General features: G+C 39.7%; 1 protein-coding gene across 1 annotated transcript in view; it reads left to right on the top strand.

The window, feature by feature from the left end:
* The window catches only part of FAM13C (family with sequence similarity 13 member C), a 216,625-nt gene that overhangs the window by 52,978 nt on the left and 142,824 nt on the right, over positions 1-20,823 (top strand). The window contains exon 6 of the mRNA XM_075130810.1: positions 5,168-5,211. Within this exon, the coding sequence (XP_074986911.1) occupies positions 5,168-5,211 (44 nt within the window). The remainder of the gene's footprint in view (positions 1-5,167; positions 5,212-20,823) is intronic.

Here is a 20,823-nt window from a genome sequence, read left to right as displayed (position 1 = left end):
CCATGTATGTTATCTCAAGGTCTAAAAAGTATTTTTTTTTCTGTTTGCGGGAGTGGGGAAGGAACAAGATGGAAGGAAAATTTAACACAAAGCCAAAGTATATTTTAAAATACATCCCCCAAAAAAGGGAATTTAGAATTAAAACAGCCCCATTTAATTAGATCATTACAACAAAGCTTGTTTTGAGGTTCATAACAGTGTTATCTTGCTTATGTGCAGCAACAGTGAGACAAACTGTGCTCACAGATTTAGCTCAGTTTCAAGTTCTCTCTCACTTGGCACAATGCTGTGATTCAATTTTCACACATTGGATGGGTACTTTTTTTTAATTTAAAAACAGTTTCCATTAATTAAAAAAAACATAGATTTTTTTTCAGTTTTTTTTTTAAAGCTTACTTTTACAAACTTTTGGCCAAATTCAAACTGACAGTATCTCACTAAATTTCTTATGAACTTAGACATTTTATGACTTAGCAAGGTGGCATTGTATTATGAGAAGTTCAGAAAGGCTGTCCGCATCAAGTCTCATTTAAATCAGAAGGGAAAAGATGGCAAAAGCAAAAATACTTTGCGAGTAACAATTTGTAGTAAACTTTGACAACTTCAGTGATACTTAAATATCTTTTTCTAATCCCAGTATTTAATTGTGGTGGTAGATGCTAAACATCTATCTTTGAACGTTTGGTTATTTTTTATAAATTCATGGTTTTTCAGGATTGTAATTATAATGTCACCCTCTTCTCAGTCAAACCAATATAGACCTCTGCTTAAACTCTCTCAAACTCCACTTGTTTAATAACAAGTAATCCCAACAGCTAACAGGTACTCCTGAATTCTAATGTCACTAATTTATAATGCAAGTAGAGCATTGGCAAACGAATTTACACATTTTAGTGATGCATGACTTTCTTCTGCATCGAAATAATGCATCACAAGAAAACTGAGTGATGAACTAGAGATATTTGCCATGGGTGACTTAGTCTGAGATCATATAACCACAAGACTGCACTGACTATTAAATACCATATTAGACATAGTGATGAAATATTTTAAAGAGATCTCTAAAGGTACCCATCCATAAAAGATGCTTATGAGCATTATATAATTATATTCATAAAATGAAATCTTAATAAGAGTTTGTATTGATTGTCATCAACTACCTCCCATGGAAAATGCCTGCTGTTTTTGCAATACGAATCTAAATATTTGAATTTTGTCTCGAACTGTGAATATGAATATAAATTCTGGTTATTTTCAGTTCAGCAGTTTAGTAAATAAAGTGATGTGTTTGTGGATGACTGAATGTCTGGAGAGTAGTTGAACCAAGTGATAATTGCTAGTTAACAAAAAGAATACAAAGTACTGATTCAAAACATTGTGGAGAAGGTGGTGGGTAAACAAGGTGTGTATCTTTAGAGTGTGTTACAACTTCTCTAAAGATTCCCACTCCTGCAGGTAAATTCATTAGCGTATATGATGGCTCTTGCTGGTGCAGATCCTGGCAGAGTGCACCAGTGGTGAAAAGTCCCCCCAGTTGCGACTCTTGGAATACTGGGATGGGGCTGAAGAGGGCCAGCACAACCATAAAAGGTGAGAGGTACTTGCTGGGGAGGGGATAAAGCTAAGGCAACTAAGAGAGGTTGCTAATTCAGCACATCTCCACTGTAAGCTCCAAGGAGGCTCATAAGGAAACCTTAAACTGGGGGTGAACCTTCCCTTACAGACCCTGCTATTATCTGATCATTTACCTCAGATTTAGTCTTCTTGAGATCCACACTGAAGGAAAATAAAACTCTTCTGGATCTTTTAATACCCTTTCCCCACAAGTGGGCAGACTTAGGTTTGTGCTGGTGGAGCAATCGCTCTAGTTGTGCTTGACACCTCCATATGTAAATAAAATTTCAATAAATACCTGTCCTTAAGGGCAGATTTACCCTGTATTCCTGTGCTTGACAACACCAAACTTCATACACTGGCCCAGTTTCCTTCCAGTCTTCTTGGAACATCAGGATTCCTTCTCTGTTTCAAGGACTCCAAACACACTGTATTAATATACCATGTTCCAGCCAGAATCCACTCTATCACACAGGGATTTTCAAAAGATCCTAGAGGCTTTACTCATTCATTAGAAATGTTAGCTACAAAAAGGGCAGAAGGTTTATCTTGTGCTATTCAATACTAATAAAATAATAGTAATGACTGAAAGTAGCCCTTAGTTTTGCATTCTTACTTACAACAGACTGATTGCATTGAACATAGCTGAAGACTTGTCTTCAGCATATATGATTCTCAAATCTAATACTAAGCCGATCGCAAAACTATATGGATGCAAAGGGATTTTCCAGTTGGTTTCATGAACCGCATCCCTGATGGTTAACAGTCAATGCAAGAGGTTAAAAAAGCCTCTGAGCCGAAGCCTAGTTTGAAATGGGCCTGATAATGCAACTCTTTGGAAAAAATATTGTTGGACACAGAATATCATTTACTTTCCAAACAGATTTTAATCTGCAGTTAGTTCCAGTAAAAGAATGTGATATCTGTTATCTTGGCTTCAGAGAACCCATTTTTAAATTCTTGGAAGCAATCACTAATTGGCACAATTTCTTGCAACAGTTGCCAAGATCCTTGGAGAATCACCACTTTTACTTAGAGAAACCCATGTGAAATAGTAGAACAATTCAGTGTACTCAAGTTGATATGAAGTAAATGTTGAAATTGTCTGTTCTAATGATATATTGTTTATATACCTGTTCTAGTCCTACAGCAGAAACACAGTGTATTAATACATATTTCCAGTGTGGTCTGATTCCAGGAAGAATCTGACAAATAACTGCTCCAGTTCAAGAAAGTACTTATAACATAAGTCCATTTTGTTAATCATGTGCTGAAGTGCTTTCCTTAATAGGAATGCTTTCCTGAATCAGGAGCAAAAAAGGTTTTGGTGAAGAAGCTGCCTGTGAAGCAACAGACTACGAAGGGGCAAAGGCAGCTATTAAGATCTTTTGGGGGTATAACAGAAGTTGACGTCCTGCTTAGCAATATCATCTGATGTTCCATTTTTGGTCTGACCCGTGATAGCAGTTTGATTTTCATTGTTTTGGGCTTTTTTTTGGTCTCTGAGTTTAGCTGGGTCTTGTGGGTTTTCTTCCCTGGGATTAATGTGAAGAAAAGGAGCGGAAGTGTATGAACATAGTTTCATTTTGGCTGAAGGTTTGTTGGCTGTTACAGCTTGCATTCTCCAGCTCTGAAAAGTCGCAAATAGTAAGGTGTGAGGCTGAAATTTAAACAAGACAAATTGACAACTTCCTGTTTACGGTCAGAGGAATCTTTACTGTAGTTTTCTTATGGATGGACCCTGGCTGTGGCTTTAAGAAAGAAAGGGGAGGGAGGAAAGAAAATATGTAGTGCTGTAAACTTTAATTTCAAAGCTGAACATAATCAGTGCTCTAAAGCATTGAACTAAATGCTGTATTGACTACTGGACTCCTTATCTTCCTCTTTATCTGGGCATTATTAATATAACAATATAAATGAATGAAAATTGGATAGGCTTGTGCAATGTGTGAAATTCCTCTTAGCATGCATTGCCTGGTGCGTATAAATCTAGGACTTGATTCAGCAAAGCGCTTACGCACGTGCCAGTCCAATTTAGCAAAGCACTTAAATGTGTTTAATTTTAAGAAACATGCTTCTTAAATTCTTAAAGATCAACATGTGCTTAAGTGGTTTGCTCAATTGAAACCTAAAGTAGAGATTTTCCAAATCAAAAATAAATTGTGTAAGATTGATTCACAGAGATTAGGATCAATTATATTGTGATCAGTCTCTTCTATACATATATGATTAAGTTCTTCCTGTCTTGTCTCTGCCTCACTAATAATGAGAAAGTTACGTTATAGATTCTGTGATCATAGAAAAAATTATTGGAAAGAAATTGTCTGTATGTCCAAGTTATAAAATGGTAAATTGTTTTGGTTTCCTAACCTCCTTGTTGTTTACCTCACCAGGGATGGGACCCCTGGACCACCACCAAGATTTGCAGGATACAGTTCCAGCAATAGAGATATGGCCAAACCAGAACCGTTTATCCAATTTTCTGCCTTGCCCCTGAAAGTTGGTGGTTCAGGTGACACAAAATCTGAGTCCAAACTATACCTGCCTTTGGTTATATGAAACCAAAACTCTACTAAAGATGTTTACAAAACAAAAACTTAGCCTAGCTATCTTAAATGGCAGAACATTCCAGCTAGTTTAGAGACTGCCATTGCATTGTCTTGCTTATCTACAGTTGTTCATTGGCCCTTCTCACAGATGCTTCCCTCATTCCCCTAAGAGTTTTTACATAAATTCAAAGCAATACCTCCAGTTTCTTACCAAGGTTACCAGTTATAGGACAATCAAATCTATTACCATTGAGAACACAAGCCTAATTCATGCAGGCTTTTACAGATTCCATGACCCTCTGGACATGGAACAGAAGAGATAAATGTATGTTATAGATGGGACTGATTTACCAAGTTTTGAATCTAGATTCAAGCTTTCCCTATAGTTGAGGGCGATTGGATACAGGGTTTTGGCTCAGTCCACTAAAGGGCTAAAAGCCTGTCACAAATGCTGGACCTGGACTAAACTTTCAATATTGAGGGAAGTTCAGAACGAGAGTTTTAGTCTGAGCCATCTCTAATTTACTTAATACTAAAATGTAGACTAATAGAAAAAAACCTTTGATTTTTCTAATAAATAGGGCTCCATTCTGTATTATTACTTCAATATAGATTCCATACAAATGCACTCTAATTTTCCGAGCAATTTTCTTGCACTTCTATTATTGTTGAGTTAATGTATTACTGTTCCATATGTAGAAATAATGCCATTAATAATAATTTGGTAGAGTTATTAAAATATATTTTAATATTTAAAATGTGATTGCTTTCCTGACCATTTCTATTAAAATGTTGTAAATGCGTTTTCTGTTCCCTCAGAAGGAATGTGAACTAAGAAAAGGATAAGGTGCAATCTTAGCTATTACAAGAAAATTACAAGCACTTGAATGAATAAGGAATGTTTATTAAAGCATTACATTTTCTCCTAAAAATGGACAAGACCTCAGGCAAGGTGGTCTCTGTCTGAAAGCGTATGGGTTCTGAATGTTCTGGTTTTTTTTCAGAAAAACAACCGAGAGGACGCAGAAAGAACCAGTTACAAGTTAAGGTAAGATGAAAACGCCAGTTATCTAAGTGTTGTTTCAATGGTTTTGGTACCATGCAATGGTGCATTGATTTGGGCCGGGGGATAAGCTGTTGGCAGCTGCTCTGTAACTAGGAAATTATTCTTAGTCAAGGGATTTACTGGTGATCGGCTCAGCATGAGTGTCCTAAAAATCAGGCTGTGAAGTCAGTTTCTCTGTCTCTGGCCTGGTGACTATTTATACATACAAAGTGGAACAACTGCAGTAGGAGAGACTGAGTGAAATATACCCAAGAATAGTGAATAGCCTGGTGGTTAGGGCACTCGCCTGGGGTTTGGGCGTGACATGGACTAGATGGCCTCCTGAGGTCCCTTCCAACCCTGATATTCTATGATTCTATGCCACAATATGCAATCTGGACTGTTGGATTGTTGTTCCCCCTTAATTCTCCATTCTGGTGTGCACTAGGGTCTGCTTTGCTGTGTGAGCGGCCAGTCACCCCCAGCCTCTAGTATGCAAGTTACCCCCAGCCTCTAGCATGCAAGTTACCCCCCAGACATATACCATATACCAGCCACTCTTGAATTACATATGGGGCAACCTCCACATCCCTGGTCCCAGCCTTGCATCCCAGAAATTACTTGTGAGGGCATTCTGCACCGAAAAATTAAAAATACTCCACTAAAAAAATTAAAAATTCTGTGCACAATATTTTAAAATTCTGCAAAATTCTGGAAATTTTGTTTGTCAAATAAATGTGGAGGTTCCAGCATGGCATTGGGCAGCACAGGCCACTGGCTGCACAGAGGTAGAAGATCACTGTGCAGTTCTCTTCCCCCACACTGGGACATGGACTCAGCGATGAGGCTGCACCCAACTCTGATACAACGCAACACCCTAGGGCCCTGCCCCTCCATGCCAGATGCACCAGGTGTGAGCAGGCAGGCTCAGCAAGGCAGGATCCAAGTGGGGGGCGCAGGTGTGGGTTGAGAGGGTTCTGTGTGGGGCAATCTGCATGTGGGCAGCTCAGTGGGGGAGTGTTGAGGGGGGAGGAATCTGGATGCACAGGGGTTTGTTGGAGGGTGGTTCTGGGTGCAACAGTAATGAGACTCTGCAGGGGGTCCAGGTGAAGGTGATTGGGGCTCAGCAGAGGGAGAGCTGGGTGTGTGTGGGATAGAGCTAGGCAGGGGGGTCTGGGTGTGGGGAGCTCGGGGAGGGGGGGTTCCAAATGCTGGGGGAGTGGGGCTCAGTGGGGTGGGGATCCAGGTGCAGCTGGTTGTAACTTGGTAGGGTGGGGATCTGGGTGCAGGTGGCTCATTGGGGTAGTCCAGATGCAGGGGTAGTGGGGCTCGTGGGGGGGGGTGTTGGTGTAGGGGTGTGAGGCTCAGTGGGAGGGTCTGGATATGAGGAGGTCTGGATGTACGGGGTTGGACGGATTCAGGAGCAGCTCCCTGTAATGTGATCCCTCCACCTGCAGCTGAGGAGTGATGGGTGCTGGATGCACAGGGTGAGGGGGAGTTTGCAGAGCTTCCTACAGCTGGGGAAGAAATCTAGGGGTGGGTCTGACACAACCTGGGATGCTGTGAGGGGGAAGAGGAAGTCCCATCCTCCCCAGCTCAACCAGACTAGCAGCTGAGCCTGGCACAGGGTAGGAGTCACCAGCCAGGTCTTCCCCAGCCCCACAGTGATTTACCTCTCTGCCAGCTGCCCTGGGCACCTAAAACATACTGCTGGGGAGGGTCGCATGACTGCTCTTGTGGCTTCCCTTTGCTTCCCCATCAGAAAATCATTTTTCTGCGGGAAAGCAAAGAAATCTGTGGGGCACATAAATTCTGCACATTTACAGCAGCGCAGAATCCCCCCAGGAGTAAGAAATGTACCATCTTGTACTGTTCAGTTACTTACTGAACAGTACAAGCTCGTAAGGTTCATCAGTTTGACAAAGAAATTGATCGTACACCAGTTCTGGTTAGCCTGAGTAGATTCCCCAAACACTTTAGCCAGAAACACACTGGTTTTAAATTAAATATTAAAAGCAGAAGGATTTCTCTCACCCCAAACTTCACAGCAGTTCTTTCTAGCTGGAGCACCTAGTTAGGACCAACCCCTTCCATAGTGTCAATGGAGTTTCTTTGTCTCCCCAGTGATCTGGCTTCCTTGTGTGGAATTGGAGGAGGAGAGGCAGGAGAAGTGATGTGTCTGCCCCTCATTTATACTTTTCTACAGGTGCTAGAAAAATCCATGCTGCATCATGGAGTTAGGCAGCCCCCATGGCCTACGTGAGCTTCCCATTGTCCTTCACATGAACAGAAAATTCTTGCTCATATCTTTTGTCCACTTGAGGCTTGGCGTGTAAGGCCTCTGTGTTTACAGTTTCTTTGCCCTCTCTGAGGGGCTAGTCTGTGGACATTTCCCAGACTCACAGTATTTTCAGTGACAAACATATAGCAGACTCTCATAACTCCATATATAATGATGATAATACACACATTTTGACAGAACAAGGATGCACAACAAATTATAACTTTCCAAATGATGCCCCAGAAGGAATACTTTGTACAAAACATGCCATAATCATATCACAGTGGTGATTATGAAGGTTTTAGGTGCTATGTTGAGATAAGTGCATCACAGTGGGAGACCTGGAATCAAGTCCCTATTCCAAATTAAGCCCTGCTCTGCCTGAATGTGGGTGGCCAAATCCAGGGGAAGTGCCCTAATCACCAGCTATTAGCTATTCTGGAGTCTGTGGTGGATGTCTCTTGTTTTTTATGACAAATATTGAAAGGTCTCAGCATCATCCTGAAGTGGTATGGGGAAAATATTTGAAAAATTTTGGGAAGAGAAATGCTTTTACAACAAATACACTGAGTGATGATTTAGCCACTGAAAAATTATTGTAAATGTTGCTTCCATTTTTGTTTAAAAATCCATTAAAGCACTATAATGGATGCCAAACTTATTATCCTCTATAATGAAAAACAATGGAAGATCTTGTGTGGTTTGGGGGCTTCAGATTATTTCCCAGAGTGCTTTGGAAAACCTGACATGCTGCTGCTTGCTATGCCAAATATACAGCACATTAATAAACTGCATTAGTTTGGAAATGGATTTGAGTGAACTAGGAATAATATGAGGTCTCAGAAAAAGCAATTAAAGAGAGTACAAACCAGCATCTCTCAAAAGCTATGGAAATGCTAATGGAGCAATGAGCAGATACAAAATTTCATTTGGTAGACAATAGGAGAAAAAATTCAAAGGATATTACCTCCAATTACAGAGCATAGTGCCGCATGTATTTAATCTTTAAATTGGTTTTGATCATTTTTATGGAGATAAATAAATCTTTGTTCACTGAGACCATATCTTCTAACTAATGTTTTTGTAGCCTAAATGTGTGGACTGTGTTTAGTAGGAGACCGTGGGAGTGTTCTTCTAAGGTTCTCCTTTAGCTCAGGGATATCCTCACTTTCATCTCTCCCTGCCCATCCAAAGATTCAATGGGACCTTTCCATGTCTCAGACACAAACACAGCTGCTGATTTGAGAGGTACATTGGTGCTGCAAACTCATATCATTTCATATCAGTCAGTCAGGCCTGTGTAAGAATGTACATGTGGCTGGAACAATCTAGACAGTTCCAGATTCGTAGTGTTGAGTTCTACCCAAGAGTGGGAACCTACAGAGTCAATTCTTGATGAGGAATCTGTAGATCAATTTTGAGAGGCCAACATTGAGTATGCCTGTTTATATTATTAGCAATCCAAAGTTACATGCTTAATAATTATTAATGATTTAACAGGTTGTTAGGTTTCAGAGTAGCAGCCGTGTTAGTCTGTATTCGCAAAAAGAAAAGGAGTACTTGCGGCACCTTAGAGACTAACAAATTTATTTGAGCATAAGCTTTCATGAGTGCATCCGATGAAGTGAGCTGTAGCTCATGAAAGCTTATGCTCAAATAAATTTGTTAGTCTCTAAGGTGCCACAAGTACTCCTTTTCTTTTAACAGGTTGTGATACAGTAAGAGCTGGCCTGAACATTTTCCCCTCTTGAGAACAAAACTAGAACTATGAAAGTTTAAAAAAGAAAACAAAAACAGAAAACCCCCACAAAGGCATCACATTAATGGTGTCCACACATACTCCAGTGGAAATCTTTCTCAGGAGCCACCTTGTGGCCAAATCCTTGAAGATGACACAGTTGATAAGTACCAGTGGGTCTTAGTAATCTTTCCAGTGGGCAACAGTGAACAATAATGTCAAATGTAACGGCACCCTAAAGCTGTCCCACAAGTTACTCCTGATAGTACACCATCAGGTTGTAAAATCACAGCTGATCTTAAAGAGAAGGGGTGTATCATGAGACTAATTCCACTGTACAGATAGCAGGGAAGATCCAGGGTGCACTTTAAACTGTAAAATACAGGGCCCATGTGAAAGGACTATTGGGTCTGGTTGACACCTACCTGCTGTACTGGAGATGAGGGGTCAGCTATCCATCTGGCACTTGGTGGGACCCACTACTCCATGTGCGAAGCTGGCTATCTATCATACCAACTGCTTCACAGAAGAGACCTGTCACGTAAAAGTAAACTCTCAAGGAGTGAATTGTGTGGCAAGGGAAAGTTTTGTGGTATGCATCATTAATATTGACAACAAGGGGGAAGGAACATAAACCAAAACAGGGAAAGATTAGGTTAAAGGATTTTTTATATAAGTATTAAAGTCAGCAGGGCCTAATGCAATTCAGCCTAGCTAACTGAAGCAATCTCGGAAAGGTGAACAATTATTTTTGAGAACTCAAGGAAGATGGCTGAGGTCTTGGAGGACTGCAGAAGGGAAATCATAATACGTATCTTTAAAAAGTAGAACAAAGAGGACCCGGGGAATTAGAGACCAGTCATCCTAACTTCAATATCTGGAGAGATAGTGGAACAAATTATTGAACAGTCAGTTTGTAAGCACCTAGAGGATAATAGGAGTATAAGAAATAGCCAGCATGAATTTGTCAAGAACAAATTGTGCCAAACCAACCTAATTTTCTTCTTTGACGGGCCTAGTGGATGGGGGGAAGCAGTAGATGTGATCTATCTTGATTTCAATAAGACATATCTAGTGGGATCCCATGGGGTCAGTCCTAGATCTGGTGCTATTCAATATTTCCATTACTGATTTCAATAATGTAGTGGAGAGTTTGCTTATAAAATCTGCAGATGACACCAAGCTGGTAGGTTTTGCAGGGATCAGATTAGGTCTCAAAATGACCTTGACAAACTAGAGAACTGTAAACAAGATGAAATTCAATAAAGACAAGTGAAAATTATTTCACGTAAGAAAGAAAAATTAAATAAACAACTACAAAATGGGAAATAACTGGCTAGGTAGATAGTACTTCTGAATAGGATCTGCAGGTTACAGTGGATCACAAATTGAATGAGTCAACAATGTGATGCAGCTGCAAAAATGGCTAATATTATTTTGAACTGTATTAAAAGGAGTTTCATATGTAATATACAGAAAGTAATTGTCCCACTCTACTCTGCACTGGTAATCAAATGTGTTGCGGACACACAATTAAGTATTCTTAAAAATAATTATTTTAGTTAATGTCTAATCTTTTGATAAATACTGTGACACCTTGGCACTCCAATATTCAGCACTGTCATGTAATTAGGATATGTTTTGTATAAAGTATGCCTTGTGAGGTATCATTCTAAAGGTCTTGATCTGCTAGACATTAATATCTCATTGGATTGTATGTGCTTCCATTGTGTGTGAAGTTATGAAGTTGGCTGTGTATGTGCCACTGAAACATGTTGTGAGGTTGAAAACACCCACAAGCAGCCTTTCTGGTACAACAGTAAAGAGGCCAAACAATGTTAATGGCTTACTGAGGAAATGCACGCAAGCACAAGGATTACCCCAGGAACTGTATACAATAGAAACCTCTCAGAGATAGCACTACACAATGGGAACTCTTTGACCCAGGTCACAGTAAAAGAGCTTTCCAGCAAGTGGGAAGAAGAAATAAAAGGGGGACAATGACATCATGTGGGGACCTCAGTCTCCCTACAACAACACACCTGGAAACACTTGAGGAATAAAGACTGAAAAGGGGGGCAGTGATGGTCCCAGGTTAAAGGGATTTCTAGCCTGTGTATGAAAACCTGAGGAAACCCAAACTGAAAAGCCACGGCAGCTCATGTTTTAAGAATCTGCCAGCCTGTTTATCACTCAAGGTGAGAAATTTGCCAATTCATATCCTACCTATCTAGTATGTTAAGCTCAGCTTGCGGTTTTGTTTATTTGCTAGGTAATCTGCTTTGATCTGTTTGCTATAACTTCTAATCACTTCAAATCTACCCTTTTGTAGTCAATAAACTTATTTTATGTTGTAATCTAAACTAGTGAGCTTTGACTGGAGTCCTTGGGGAAAAGCTGTGGTTGGTTACCACAAGTGTGCATTGTTTTCTTCACATTGAGGGAGAGGCGGGCCGGGTATTTAACCCATATACTGGCCAGATTTGACCAGGGCAGGAAGGTTCTGCTCTGGGGTCCCAGGCTGGGAAGCTGGTGGTTAGAGAGCCTACATGTAACTGCACCTGGGTGTGTCCCTATCTGTGTGAATGCTGGTGAAAGCTTGGAGGGCTTTGCAACTTGTCACAGCAATACAGTGTAAGAGGGAGCCCAGGCTGGTGGATCAGAGGGCTCAGTGGTACCCCAGTTCCAGGTGGCACCCCAGGGGGAATCAGTAACAAATACATCCATAAAAAAGAAATTACAATGGTAACCCCATTACGAAGATCAATTAATCACCTTGAAAGGGAAATACACCCGTTTCGGCTTCTGTGTTGTACAGCTGCCTCTGAGATTGATAATAGGGCTAATTATTGTTCACCTAGTTTCAGGACAGTGATACAGTATGGCTACGTGTAACTTATTATATAATGCGTTCATGTAGTGTCTGGGACAGGTTCCACAGTGCAAACCCATTGAGAAGAAACACTGTATGAGAAAGGCATAGCTTTCTCTTTTATATTCCTGTTAGAATGCTGCCTCTTTTTTTTTTTTCAGTTGTTACCCTAGTGGTCTGCTCTAAAGACATAAAGTTGATGTATGTGGCTGGAAAATAAGATTAGCAAAATGATATTTTCATTTTTGTAAATCTGATGATGAGTCAGACTGCCAGTTAGATAGCTAATGATTTCTGTTATTTTAACGTTATATAGCAGGGAATGTTTTTCATTAAGCTAGTATAATGTAATGCCCTTTAAAAGTGCTTCCATATACCGATTAACTGATTTTCTGTTTTACTCCAATGTGACTTAACTTGACTGCCTGTACAAATGGCATCGATTTAGGAATCTGATTTACAAAAAAGTGTTTGATGTCTCCTAGCATGCCTAGCTGGACAACTTCAATTGCTTTAATTAAAATTGTATACTGAGGACAAATCAATCAAGTGGTGGTGGTTGTTTTGTTGTTTGTTCTGGAGGGATGAAATATTCATGCACAAGTTCTACAGCACTTCTAGAAGTGCTGCAGTGTTTTCAGAGAGAATTCGTAGTAGCAGTTTCATTTCATAGGCACTAGATTGTCAATTTTTACTTGCTTATACATAAATATGAGCTGATTGGATTAGTTGCGCTGTCAGTTAAATTCAAGGGCATTTGGGGGAGTGTGCATGAAATAGTGCAACCAGTGTTTTTTGGAATGGTGGTGAGGGACAGGGATATGGTTGTAAAACAGCACAAAAATGGTGAATAAAGTAATTTGTGTTACTTCCTCTGCATCCACCATGCTTTCTGCACAGCCACCACTACTCCATGAATATGCTGTCCTAACTCTGACCATTTCCAGTACTCTACCAGGTTACAGCTCCAAAAAGTATCCAACAAACCTGCCTTTCTTTCATTAATTAAAGTTAATGATGATGAATGCAAAATCTGCCACTTACAAACAATACACAACCTTATGAGTAATGAGGCTAGATGACACCATGAGCCCTGTGCTACCCAACCTCATCCAACCAGAAATGGATATCCTGTCTGAGTTTGTGATGGGTCAAGAAGACAGACAGTGCTGCATTCATCTTTTCTGCAAACATCAAATCCAAGAGAGGTGCCTCAGGGAAGACAACTTTATTCAAATTAATTCATCTAGCAATAGAAACAAGCTAAAGCTAACAGATTTTTGTTAATATTTATGGACCTCCACAGACTAAAGGATTCATAAGAGTTCACTGATATCTTGTCAGCAATGGTGGTGAAATACCCTAGACATATTGTCCTGGGAGAATTCAAAATGCACATCTACAAGGCTGCAGATGCAAACACCATAAAATGTATCTCCACACTTGCATCCGTAGGACTTTCACAGGTCATTGCTAGTATAGTCCACAAAGCCTGTCACAATCTGGATCTGATCTTCACAACCCAGCCACTGGTTTGGACAGACCATCGCTTCACTGAGGCAGTGGTCAGAGATCATGTACTCCTAGGCAACAAGAAAGACCAATTACCCTGATTTGACAAGACTCATGGAGGCCAAAAAAATTCCAAAGCCTGCTAAAGGACAACAGCATTTCACCTACAGAATGAGGAGTTGAGGACCTGATAAATCATTGTGCTTGAATGCTAGCCTCCACCAGCAACATGGTGGGCCCCAAATGGCCCCTTCCTCCCTGTTGCCCACACAGATTTCCTTGATTTTCTGATATCCTGCACCTGATGAAAAGAAAGGGGCAGAAACTTCAGCACTGATGGTGGAAAAACAAAGGATGGTACAGACAGGATGAAATATAACAAATTCCTCCAACCCTATGCCAAGGCCATATTACAGACCAAGAGAACATTCTCATCAGCCACAGTTGAAGCTTACAAATCACACCTCAAGAAGCTATCCAATCTTGAGTACCTATATCAAAACCAAGCATCAAGTGCTGCTAAGTACTATCCTTTCTTTTCACAGAAAACATTCTAGAAGTCTTCTCAAACATCATGAATCTACTCTGCCTGTACCCATCAACTAACCAACAGCCCACATACATTTCTGGAGTTCAGTATATTCACTCATCAGGAAGTTCTGGACATCCTAAAAGAATCATGACCTAAGATTTGTGAATATGACTCAGGTCTTGCCTGTTTTATGAAATAGAGTCCTAAACTCTTAACTGAAATAGCCAATGTGCCTCACTCAGAGAGAGAATCTTCCTTTACTCCTTCAAACACACAATAGTCCAACAACCAGCACTGAAGAAACCCACCTGGTTCTAGCCAGCTACCACCCAGAGTCAAACTTCCCATTCCAGAGCAAGCTCCTAGATAAGCTACCCAAAGGCTAACTCCAAGCTCATCTAATTGAAGCTAGACTAGACACAGTCTAGATTCAGACTAGGACCTAGAACTGAAACCACCTTATTGGCACTGATGTATGATCTCCTCCTATCAATGGTTAGAGTGCAGACCTCTAATCATCATTGCTTTGATGTCAACAGTCTACTGTCTCAGCATTTAAAAAACAACAATACTTGGCAATTGTCACTCCTTTGGTTTCTGAGATACCAGCAACCCTCTATACCTACAATAGGAGTTAGCCATGGTAACTAAAGGGCCAATCTGTGGTAATAGTTGGTAAATGTGGACTTTTTAAATGGCTCACTAATACTGGACATTATCTTTTTTAGTTCATGCTTTAAACTTAGATTTTTCTCTCTCTGCTTTCAGGGTAAACATTGAGGTTTTTGAGACCTGTGATAGTAATGTCGGATTGGGTGCCATATCTTTTCTTTAATGCCTTTGGTTCAACACTAAGTTCTGTTTTCAGTGTTGGTAGCATTCCTTTCACGCAGGAAATGTTGGAAGCAGAAAATCCAGGTTTGAATAATTTCTTGATAATGTGAGATTACTATTACAAGTAATTTGGAAATCTGATTTACCCTTCCCACCACCAATACCCTCTGTTACTGGTTTTAGTCTGGGATTTTCAAAGAAACATAAAGTCTTGTCTACACACATGCTTGCACCAGCTTAGTTAAAGAAGGCAAACCCTTACAGGGACACTTTTATTTTGATTAGGAGTAGCTTACTTTGGTTTATCTTCAACTTGCTTCTAATAGATTTATACTGAACTGAAATAAATCTTGCTAAACTGAAATAAATGCCCACACAGTCTTTTGCACTGATTTAATTAAAGCCGTTTTAAATTGCCCCATATGTTAAACTGATGCAAGTTTTGTGTGCTGACAAGGCCTTCGAGAGTTAGGTGCTCAACTTTCAATGGGAGTTGGACACTTAAATCTCTCATAGCCCTTTGAAAAACCCAGCCTTAATTGTTTTCGTTGTCCAGATTTACTCTTTTTCTATATATGCTAGCACACCAGATGTTCAAAGGAGACAAGTCAGGCAACTTTGAGGCCTAGGCATGTTGACTTACAGATCTTAACACACATGTAAAACTAGTCCAGCAGAATTAGGTGACAATGAAGGGGATATCATTAATTGTATAACTGCACCCACTTGCAAGAAATACTGTGCAAAATTTCTCGGTTTCATGTTTCAGTCTCAGGGTAAAAATGGAATCTTTCAAGCAAGTCACAAAATGAAAACTGAGAAACTTTCCCCACCTTTTTATTTGTTGGCACTGAATATGGCAATGCCACCCTTTGAGAAGCTTCTATCAGCTCTCCTTACACAAGTGTAAACCAGTTAGTTCATTTTTGGTAGTGAGAGAGCAGAAGGGTACAGGTCTATCAATCCAACAAGTATAAACCTGTTGTGCGAGTATAGACCTCCATATTTTCCTCCACTCTCCTTGAAAAGTAGATAGTAAAATTTGCAGATTGATTCAGTCTAAACTTTCACCATGGCTGCAGGTTAACACAACTTTCTTTGCAGAAAGCATGGCAAAATGTTAGGATGAGGAAAATGGGATTTTCCCAGAAATTTTGTCAGGGCAAGATTTTACCATAATTACAGATCCCCATGTAATCAGTGCTGCGGTGGTATCTCCAAAAGCAAAAATAACTTTTTTAGGAGGTTGAGGTGTATCAACTGTGTAGGTGAGGTTGAAGGAATAGAATAACATGGACTATTATTTCCCTACTGATTTTAGTGTAATTATACTATGTTTTCATAAGTGCTTCAGGTTCTGTAGGTAGAGAGAGATACTAATCTAAATTGAAACTTACACTATAGATGACCTTGAGCTGCAAAATTCAGCACTTCCCCAAAATCAAGAGGGAATTGGGCTTATCTCTAGTTTGCATAGCACATTTTATAGCTTAGCACCCACATTCAGTCCTGGCGTAAACGGGCACCATTCTATCTACTACAGTGGAATATAGGAACTGCCATGTAGTATCAGGCCATCTAAGACCATTATGTTGACTCTGACAATGCTGAATACTAGATACTTCAGTGGAAGGTGTTTAAAAGAAACACCCCACCATTGTGAACAATTTCTTCCTAACCTCACGCATTTACTGATTGTCTTACGGTGCTGAGTATTATTCTAACTAGTGCAATTGCAGATTATATTCTTATTCAGAAATGTATTATAAATGGAATTGCACCTGTTTATGCCAGGGCTGCATTTTGTCCTTAGGTATCTGCATAATAAGTTGTATGCTGCTAGTACTGTGCATGAGCCATTTGAATTTTCTTCATGAGGGCCCCCCCTATAATGTATTCTCAATAAACCAGTTACATTTATTCTGTATGTCAAATCTTATTTCTGCATCTAGGTGTCCAGATAGTGTTAATGTTTGTGGGTTTTTCTTCTTCTTGTATCTTTCAGCTTTGAGCAAAAAATTTCAAAGCTATTTATGGATTATAGTAATTTTGAGGAAATCTAATTCCATCTGATTCTGACAAAACAAGGAATTTGCGGGAATTGACAAAAAGCTCTATTTGTTAAACACAAAAGCTGATTGAACACTGAAAATATGTCCTTTCCAACCCGCTCTACTAGACAGTAGTGTGCTCAGAATTTAAAATTAGTATGTAAAAGCATTCAGAATAAACTGCCAGAAGGAAGTGGCAAAATTATTCAAGTTCAGTCTTATACCAAGAGTATTGTCCAAAGTGTACTCTGATCTATTGGAAGTATCATAACTTTAAACTTGCTGCATGATTTATTTAGGCAGGGACTTTCAGATATGTCTAAGGGAGTTGGCACCCTACTTTATTTGAATTGCAGTGGGAACTGGACGCCTGATTCCTGTAGGCTCCTTTGAAAATTTCAGCACTGTTTATTTGCACTTGTACTACATTCATTTCATATGCTAACACTAGAGCTGGGGAAACAATGGGTTTTTTGGTTCACTGGCAATTCTGAAAAATATGTTGGGTTGAACAAATCCTTCTTCTTTAGCAAAATTAAAAAGTTTTGTTTCTATTTCTGCCACTTTTAAACATTTTTTGTTTTAAATAAAGTTAAAAGAAATTTTGAAATGAAAAGTCATTTTGAACGAAAAAATCAAAATGTTTCTTTAGAAACAATCAAAACAAAATGTTTTGATTTTGTCAGAATTTTTTTTGTGGGGGAGAAAGGGGTTGTCCGAGCAATTTGGCAAAATTGACAGAAATTTGCAGGATGTTGTGATGTAGCTAATGCTGCATTTTTCACTGAAGAATGTAATGTGAAATTTTTTCCCAGCTCAAGCTAACTCATAATATTCTAAAAGAAATTAAAAACAAAATAAAACTGAAAGCAAAACTCCCAGAGGCCTTCAGACCCCAGTCTAGGCTCTCTGGATAGCGTTATCTCTATTAAACAGCAGAACTACATAATGCAGCCTCTACTAACAACTCCCTTATACTTCCCAAGCCAGTCTCCCTCATTTCTAACTCTCACTGTCTTTTTTCTCCAGAAAAAGCCTAAAAACAGGAATAATTCTGCAGTCTCTCCTAAAGGCATCCAAACCAAGCTCTGCTGAATTGGGGTAGGAAGCAGATTTCAAAGTTTAGAATGTTCTACTACCAATCTCTCCTGTTTATACCAAGAGAGGGCTGATAGCTCAATGCCTTAGAATCATTACACAGGGAGACTGGCAGACACTAAGGTAGTCAGGAGGATGCAAACTATTAATCATTCTGTTTATTAAAAACTACACCTGGAAATGAGTTGGCAGCTGGTACAGGTTACAGAACACAAGCTTAATATGCTCTCAGCAGCAAACACCTCAGCAGGCCACCTCATTCTACGTCAGCTATAATTTCCAATTGATTTAAGGTGTAGAGCTCATTGCATAAACTAATTTTGATAGTACAGACTTTACCAGTCAGTGTGGCTGCAGTATACTTAGAATATATGCTAAATATACTTTTAAATTACTCACATAGGAGCATTTTTGTTTTCACTGTGGTTTATTGAAATGGGCATCTCAGCAGCATCATTCCTCTTCCTCATTCTAAAGTTCACTAGCTTTCCAAGGCAATTACTGTATTCCTGGGTTTGTGGAAACTTCATGCTGAGCTACTTCAGACTGGCCAACTCCACATGTCACCTACATGTTTGTCTTGGCTGGCAAAACTGGCTGATTTTTTATTTAACCAGCCCATTGAATCTCCCTTTGCATTGATGCTAACAGCTTCCAGGTGGAAGACTTCAAATATTATTGATGTAAAGGATGGCTGATAGAATTGTAAATGGGACCTGGCTGCATCCAGTGCTAGAATATTCTTTTATTAAATCCAGTGTGATGTCTCATTTGTCTGCCTTGGTTAGCAATTTTGAGAAACATTTCTGTAACTTGGGTGATGAGTTGATATGAGTGGATGCAGAGGATGTAAATACAGAGGAGCAAACATATTACATGGCTTGTCTTCACAGTTCTGTGAAGCAAAAATTAATATTATGCAGTCTTAATGGATTAGATTCATCAGGAAAAGGACTAATAGACTTTTAGAGAAGGCTGTGAGAAAACTGCTGCCTTTGCTCACAACTTACTGTACTTAAGAGAATTTTCAAAACTGACTGTTAAAAACAACATCCAGATTGAAATTCAGTGTGCAGGCTGATTTGTCTGTTTCACTAACATGCATCCATTTTCTGAAAAACCGCATGCTGGGTCACCCATGTCACTTATAAAGTGCAGGTTCTCATTCTTTACTTCTATAGAGTAAAAATGTAAAATAATAATGTAAGATGCAAAATTGCATTAAAACTGAGAGTACAACACAACTCCTGGAGCCTTAAAATTCTTCAGGGAGTGCTGTCCCCTCCTTGCCCTGCCTTTTTTTTTTTTTTTTTAAATTAAATGGAATTTACCATGAAGGGCAGGAAATCCTCATTAGGTCAATTTGTAAGATCCTAGAACTCTATATACAATAAAATGGTAATTTAGGGTGTTTTTTTGTATAGTGTGATGGTCCTTGAGAATATTTTATGCCTTCAGGTTGGTCAATCTGAGAGATGATATAAAGGAGGTCAAATATTGAGAGTAGTTAGCAGGACTGAAGATGTGGTATTACAGATCTTAAAGGTAATGCTGCTTGTAATACAGATATTGTGAAGAGGCAGACAGTGAAAAGTGTGAAGTGGGTAGATTACTAGAATCCGTCAAAAAGATTCTGTCCCCAGGTGCCATAAAGTTCTACATGAGAGACATAGGATGGTTTTTGTTTCTGTTGCTTTCTCAGTGAGTTTTAATTTTAAGTCTATGTTTTTGTCGTCCCTGTATGGATTTTAAAGCATTTTGTTGAATTAAATATTTCTCTTGGAGAGCTAAATATCATGTAATTGATGCAACGTTCCATCACGGAATGGCAAGATTTACAAGAGCAGTTAGATGCTAAGAGGACTGAATGCTTCCTTATAAATTCAGAATGTTCACTTATTAAATTAGAGAGTACAGGCCAGATCCTGGCCCAGGACCAGCTCTGGAGGAGTAAAGGTACTATATCATTGTCCTAACCCAGCACCTGTTATAGGGGAATCCACAGGTGGTGAAGACAGCACAGGGGGCTCCATACCTCCCTCTTCTACCCTCCCCACACCTCTTTCACTGTAGTGGGCACACTGGAGACATGGCCAGAACTTTGAAAACCCCTGGCTGCTGTAACAGTCCCTTGGAGGCAATGACCAGATGGCATAAATAAGTAGGTGTGGGGCTGCTCTAATTTATGCTGGGAGGCCAGCCAGACCCTGTCAGATCCAGGGACTGGAGCTGCACAAAGATTTACAGTCAGCGTTTCCTTACTCTGGGCCAGATTCCAAAGCTGCAAACCAACAGGAGAAAGGAAAAGGTGCTCCATGTCCTGAGTGATTGTGTAGTGTAATTCAAAGTGTAGAGCTAAGCCAGATAATGTTGATATGCTAGCCAACATGTGGCTCCCCACTGCACACTTAGAGCATACCATGTATCAGCACACACAGTTGCTACTGGCAGCATACAGGCTATCCCATCACCAGGTAGGTTGCAATGGCTCTGAACAAGGCGCATCATTACTCTGTGTGGGATTTTTTGTCTTGGGCTTTTTATTGCAGCTGGTCTGCATGTTTTGGGTTAAATGACGTTGATATATTTTACTAATTATCTTTTTGTTAAGATTTCATTTTAGCCTGTTACATTAACTTGCTTCTGTTTGTATGCTTAGATGCTTGCAACAATCACATCATCAGGTTGTAATGCTGG

This window comes from Caretta caretta, chromosome 7, assembly GCF_965140235.1.
Source record: "Caretta caretta isolate rCarCar2 chromosome 7, rCarCar1.hap1, whole genome shotgun sequence".
In the NCBI taxonomy this organism is placed as follows: domain Eukaryota; kingdom Metazoa; phylum Chordata; order Testudines; family Cheloniidae; genus Caretta; species Caretta caretta.
The sequence above is the reverse complement of the archived record's forward strand: the minus strand, read 5'-3'. Positions and strand labels throughout refer to the sequence as shown.